The sequence below is a fragment of the Cibotium barometz genome, chromosome 2 (genome assembly GCF_041138505.1).
Source record: "Cibotium barometz isolate CiBa-2024 chromosome 2, ASM4113850v1, whole genome shotgun sequence".
Classification (NCBI taxonomy): domain Eukaryota; kingdom Viridiplantae; phylum Streptophyta; class Polypodiopsida; order Cyatheales; family Cibotiaceae; genus Cibotium; species Cibotium barometz.
The window spans coordinates 8,065,545-8,071,753 of record NC_141047.1 but is presented as its reverse complement, the minus strand read 5'-3'; the positions used below and the strand labels follow the sequence as shown (position 1 = coordinate 8,071,753).

The 6,209-nt window shown below is 41.0% G+C and overlaps 1 protein-coding gene across 1 annotated transcript; it reads right to left on the bottom strand.

Annotated features, from left to right (window-relative positions):
- Positions 1–1,064: 1,064 nt before the first annotated feature.
- On the bottom strand, positions 1,065–5,117 carry LOC147640606 (small ribosomal subunit protein uS3y-like). The gene is made up of 6 exons (XM_086813488.1): positions 4,933–5,117; positions 4,231–4,378; positions 2,976–3,147; positions 2,824–2,878; positions 2,431–2,562; positions 1,065–1,433 (listed from the first exon to the last, which is right to left on the bottom strand). Exons 1-6 carry the CDS (start codon positions 4,963–4,965, stop codon positions 1,260–1,262), a joined length of 714 nt encoding a protein of 237 aa, XP_086669614.1. The 5' UTR covers positions 4,966–5,117; the 3' UTR covers positions 1,065–1,259.
- Between the last annotated feature and the right edge of the window lie 1,092 nt (positions 5,118–6,209).

Genomic DNA, 6,209 nt, shown 5'->3' with positions numbered 1-6,209 from the left:
AGAACATGCTAGAACACGCTTATGCACTAAGTTGAGGTATCTTTAATTCAAAAAGCAAACCTCTCTCTCTCTCTCTCTCTCTCTCTATGCAAGCAGGCCACTCGCCACTCATGTTGATTCGATCAGTCAATACAATAGCCTTCTTAAAATACGGTCAATAAGACAGTTGGCTTTTGTTAAATTGCAGAAAGTGGGGGCCTGGAGAATTGGAAAGGCCACCATTCATTATAAGGCTGATGCTGCTAGTCTAATAAAAACCTTGGAAACCACATGGCACAAGGCCAACTGGCTTTTCAGTTTTGGTACGACTACCATGCACATAGCAAGGTTTTCTATCATGTTTTATGTTTTCATAGTAGTTTTTCTGCTCATTCCAAGCCTACCCAAATTATAAATGTAACGTAACCAGATAGTTTCCAACTTCTTTACACCAAAACTTTCTCATGGTTCATATAAATAGCAGTTTGATCCAACTTTGAATTTATAAAAAAACTCCCTGCTTTCAAAGTGGAATTTACATTTTAGAGAAAAATAAGACCCCCTTATTTTCTCATCAGCCTTCACAACATATCTATCTTCAGAATTTCTGCTCATTTCGAGCCTACCCAACTAATAGATGGAATGAATTCAATAAATCCCAACAGTTTCCAGCTGCTTTGCACCACTTTTCATACTCTACTGATTGAGTGAAAGGCATTGGACTTTATCAATTGTACAAAAGCTTAAGAGTCCTGTCAACTATCAGACACTCGGCATGCCAAACCCACTTGGTGTGACATTTTGCTAGGATACACTTCAAGGCATCCACCAAACTTACAAACCATTCATTTGATGACACTCACAAATCACTGCTGCATTGAAGAATTTTAAGGCATTCCAAGCACTTTCCCACTTTGCATTCATCTGATATCTTTTAATGCATTTTGGACCAAAATCTGGTCTGCAACTGGAAATATGAGAAATGCCCAAAAAATACCAATGTTCGCTACACGAGAAATGGTATATCCATCTGCAAGGAACTTTAAATTGGCCTCTAACATGAGAGCACACTTTCACAAACCCAATTATGCAAAACTCACAGATATCAGAGCTATATTCAGAAAGTATGCTCACACTTCACATAGTCAGTATCTCTAGGTCAACTCAAGAAAGGGAAAAACAACTAAAAAGCCGTTTTCAAGCACCTCCACATTCCATGCGGTGTGTGCTTGCACTGCTCAATCAAGGCAACAACTCCACTTATACAGTGCTTAAAAAGTCTAGGAGGCCTGATATACAGCCACCTCCTCTTTACCAACTAGGGGCTTAAGGGCAAACTCCTCTTCTTCTTTTGGACTGTGGATCGTCACATTGTCTGGCAAAGGTATAGCTGGACCCTGTTTCCCCTTGGGGTCCCAATCCAGCATAATCTTCACTTTTATACCCAAGACTCCCTGCACACACCAGACAGCTAGTGTTAAGTGCACCCTGTATTCATGCAGCACTTGAAACAAATGAAAGCAACCATATACATACATTTGAAAAGTTTAGGGTATTCCCAAAATTTACAAAAAACCAAAGTGCAATCTAGACCGTATGAGCGTCTTACAAAGCTTCAAATCACTAGCTCCATCATGCGTATCATAGACTACATGCTATGAAATCCCCACTCCCGTCATCACACCCAAGTGTATATGTAGGTTCACTCAGTAGAAAACAAATTTTCATAGGTAAACCATCAAATTGAGTTTCTGTCACTCCTCCAAAAGGGAAGGGCAGACTCGGGCATGGTTTAGCTTAAAATCACACACACGGTAGTTGGTTGGGCAATAAACCAGCTGGCCACAACTTGGACAAAGACTTCAAAAACAAAAAAAGTCGGCATGACCACTAATATGGCAACAAAATATACCAATGAAAAGTTCCAAGTTATTTTCCAAACTTGACAAAAACCAGCGATGTGCAATCTTGATTCCATGAGAGTCTACTCACAAAGCTTCAAATCATCAACTTCATCAAGCATTAGGAAAGACTACATGCTGTGACAACCCCTCGCACATCGTCATCACCCAAGAGCAGGGACACATTCAATGTCACCATAGTACACACATTCATAAGTAAACAATCGAACACAGTTTCTATTACCCTCCAGAGGTGAAGGGCTTCAGCATATAATAAAGGCTAGCACTAAAGTGCACACACACACACACAAAATAGGTAGTTGGAAAATTACACCACCTTGAACAAAATGGATCAAAGTAAACAAACCAGTTAGCACCAACTTGAATGAAAACTTTCAAAAAAAATCTACATATCCACTAATACCACAAAAAGATATACCAATGGAAGGCTTCAAGCTATTCCCAAACATTCCATGAGGCTTTTCACAAAGATTCAAATAACCAAGGATCATCCTCATAGCAAACAAGAATGAAAGAAATAAGAAAGAACCTGTCTCAAGAGCACATGGCGAACAGCAGAGTCAATGTATAAATTAACAGGATGACCAGATGAAATCATATATCCATCTTTAAACTTCATTGACTTTGCACGCTGGGCTCTGAGTTTGCCACTAACAATAACCTGCAAACAAATGGCTTGTTATTAAACTGCAGGAAAAGTGCATCCTAGAAAAAGCACTTAAGGAATTGCAACTGACACTAGCAGCTAGCCACAGAACAAGCTTTTTAAGAATATAAATGAAGATGCATGAAAGACAGAGAGAGACAGAGAGAGAATGTGCTGCCATGCAAGGGCAGGGGTATGTGGGAGTGTTATATGGATACATAGATGGACATGTGCCTTTAGATATGTATTTTTGCAACAAGGGGTAAAACATTTCACCTCACATCCTTTTGCACCACTCTCCATGATGAACCTCAAAACACCATAGCAAGCCCTGCCACAAAATAGCAAACCACACATCACTTGCATATGCTTGAAAATGCTTATGTAGGCTTCAACAGAAACTGCAAACAGTTGAAAGAGATGAGTACCTCCTAACAGCAAGCCCACCCAAAAGCTTGTATCGCAGTGATTCTGCCTGTGCAATAGCACACAGTCCACGGTTGTTCACTTTCTCAGCATAGAGTTCGACAGTTCCTTCAGGAAAACTGAACCTCTTCTGCACTAACGATGTTAATTCTCTAATTCTTCTTCCCTTTTCACCTGAACATGGAGAGCATGTGTGAAGCTATTGAACTTACAAGAACAAAGTGGTAATAACAATTGGACAAGGATCAATTTGCAAAGCTTCAGCTCAGCATAGCGTTGACTAGCCACTACATGCTAAGACTCAGACCTATGTAAGACATACATGCTCAGACCCATGAGTTCATTCATGTAAATGCATTAAAACAATGTTTTGGGTGAACATATTTTCATACACCAAACTACCGTGTCGAGCAGTTATCAGTGTACCAGATATGAGAGTAACGTCACTATGCACATGAGAGAAACTTTCTCAACCAGATACATATGACATTCAGCATTCAACCTACAGCTCCTACAGAGTGAAACAGTAGGTAAAAAAGCAAAAGAGACCATGCTACTCCCGTTTGAGGACATCACATGTCAACAGTGTCCCCTACTCAGAGCAGTCAGCCTAGGGAAGGAGTTTTCAAGCCTCAAGGGTGCATGTGTCAAAAAAATAAAAACTGTTGAAAGGAGCTTTCAAAAGCCTCAAGGGTGCGTGTATTCAAAAATAAAACTGTTGAAAAGTTTGTAATGCTTGCAACCAGGATTTGAAAAGAGGTGAGTTCAGCATCCATAGTTGCATCAAAAGTCCATTTAATATCGGATGAAACCATACTATTTTCATGGCAATTTTTATCTATGGCATTGCGTCTAGAACTTAGACACTTACAATATTCTTCAAGATTGACCTTCTCTTAAGAGGATCCTTGAACCTTTTCTAGACATTTTGATCACAGATGAAAATCATGAATAATCCAGTTGATGTGGCTACTTGCTGTATGTTCAAATGTAATCTCTGAAACAAACACAATAGCATTGAATTGCAGAACCATAACAGGTTTGCGCCCCCCCTTCCCTCTCTCCCCAGGACCCCTTTGTTTAAAGCAAAGTTTGAGCCTGTCTTTGAGTATAGAGAGAAGAAAAAACTCTCCGGAGATGGGATGTTTTTGAGAAAGAAAATGGAGCACACAAAGCAATACCTGACAACGTCAAAACGAGATTACGTCATTATATTCTAGCTGTAAACTAAGTATCTATGCACATAATTACACATACCGAGAACATTTTGAGTCCTGGTGGCACGGATGATGATCTCAGTTCGCATGGGAGTGACTCGGACCTCCACACCCGAATAACCATCCTCAGCTAACTCTCTCGTCAAAACCTCATTCAGCTCAGCAAAGAAAACACCATCTGCAACAAACTGCAGCCCAATCCAGCAAGGACCTTAAAACCCAAATAAGAGAAACATATTATCTTTCAGAATACCTTTAACAAAAAGATGGAAGCTGTAGCTACATAATTAGCTTTATACGAATCTCATCACCATGGCTAAGTAAGTCATATAGCTAAGCGGAAAGGTAAGAACAAAATTATGCAGAAAGGTAACACCAAAACTATGTAGGTTTATAAGCTCCATTGCTTTGGCACACAGATAAACACCACAGCTGCACGATTGCAGAACCACCGAAGGTGTGAAATCGCATTAACAAAATGCACAAGATATATAAACACGATGGCATCACCATAGACACCGTAGCGTTTGTTACTTTAAGCCATAGATTTGCAGAACGATATAGCACCATAGCTTCTGTTGCAGAAAATCTAACATCTTAACTTGAAAAAAGATCTAATTCCATAGCATCGGTTGACACAGCATAGATTTTTTGCCGATGGAATCAAAATCATTGCTTTGGCCAGAAAAAACGCACCGTCCTTGCTGGTTGCTGTGAAGAAGGGAGAGATAAATTGACTTACCTTGCGCTTCTTGCTCATCTGCTGTGCCGCCATTTTCGTAAGTAAGAGAGAGCGATAAGAACCCTAAGAGCTACTGACTTAGAAAAAAAGGTTGAAAGAGCGTCCGCACTTATGGGCATCGCAGAAGCCTACCATGTGAAAACGGGCTTTAGTACAAGTACATTTACACCGACCAGCAGTGCGGTAGAGCAATTGGTGAAGCGTGTGTGTGTTTGGGGTAAGGTCTCGTGATCTAGTCTTACTTCCAGTTCTCATCCCTAATTAAGGACACTTGCTTGGTACAAATAAAAAACTCGCATTACAAAAAAATTTATATATATATATTTACACCTAGGACTTGAAGTTGTAAGGGCTTTAAGCTTTTGTTCTTCTATATGTATCTAAACCGGCTAACGTTTCTCCTCCACGTGGCAGATTTTTTAGCCACTTCCCACAAACTAGCCTTTGCCCATTCTCTCAATCATTGCCACCCTCTTTAACCCTCTTTAATCCACTGTCAACCTCTTTCAAATTCAAATAGAAATAGATATTTCTCTCATTATTTCAAATAGGCGTTGCCAGCCTCTTTAATGTTGTTAAGTTGAGCTGATTTATGAGAGTGCAAGCAGCTCACCGCTGAAGTTGTTGGAGATGTTGAGTTGGCGAGCTATTGGATGGCGTCGGAGATGGTGCCAGAAAGGTTGATCAGGGGGCAATAGGCGATGAACTCTTTGGCGTAGTGAGAGGCTCTCGACTTTCTCGCCATCACCAAACAAGCCTTCCGCCCCGTGCCGTTGGGACCACGCTCGCAAAAATGTCGGCGATCACAGCTGCGCATTCCATGACTTGCACACCCGGCGCAAATCGTAAATCTTTAGGAGAGGCATCCGTACATTGAGAGGGCGGCCTGTTTTGCCGGCAGTGAGACAGAGAAGCATCAAGATATTCAAAAGCTCGGTGTAATGAGTTTCTGCACAAAGAGAGTGCTTAGATCCTCCGTATGGCAGATGAGAAAGGTTGAGGTTGGAGAGGTCCAGACCCATAACGACATCTATTAGAGTAGAAGGAGGTGACGGTGTCGTTGTTGTCCGTCGTTGAGGTTTCCGTCGGGGGGTCATCAAGCCCGCCTTTGATTATGTGAGGAGGGCATTGAGGTTTTGATGGAGGCGGCCTAATCATCCACAACGGCATCTATTGGAGTAGAAGGAGGTGGCGGTGTCGTTGTTGTCCATCATTGAGGTTTCATGATATAATAAACCTGTGCTTGGATAATAAATATATATTTATTAAGAAAGAGC

Excerpts from the sequence above, each read along its gene's own strand:
- LOC147640606 (XM_086813488.1), bottom strand. The coding sequence starts at position 4,965 with ATGGCGGCACAGCAGATGAGCAAGAAGCGCAAG. Across the intron at positions 3,148-4,230 it reads CAGGACTCAAAATGTTCTCG|GTGAAAAGGGAAGAAGAATT; the intron begins GTATGTGTAATT and ends CTCCATGTTCAG. Across the intron at positions 2,563-2,823 it reads GTGGTGCAAAAGGATGTGAG|GTTATTGTTAGTGGCAAACT; the intron begins GTGAAATGTTTT and ends ATTTGTTTGCAG.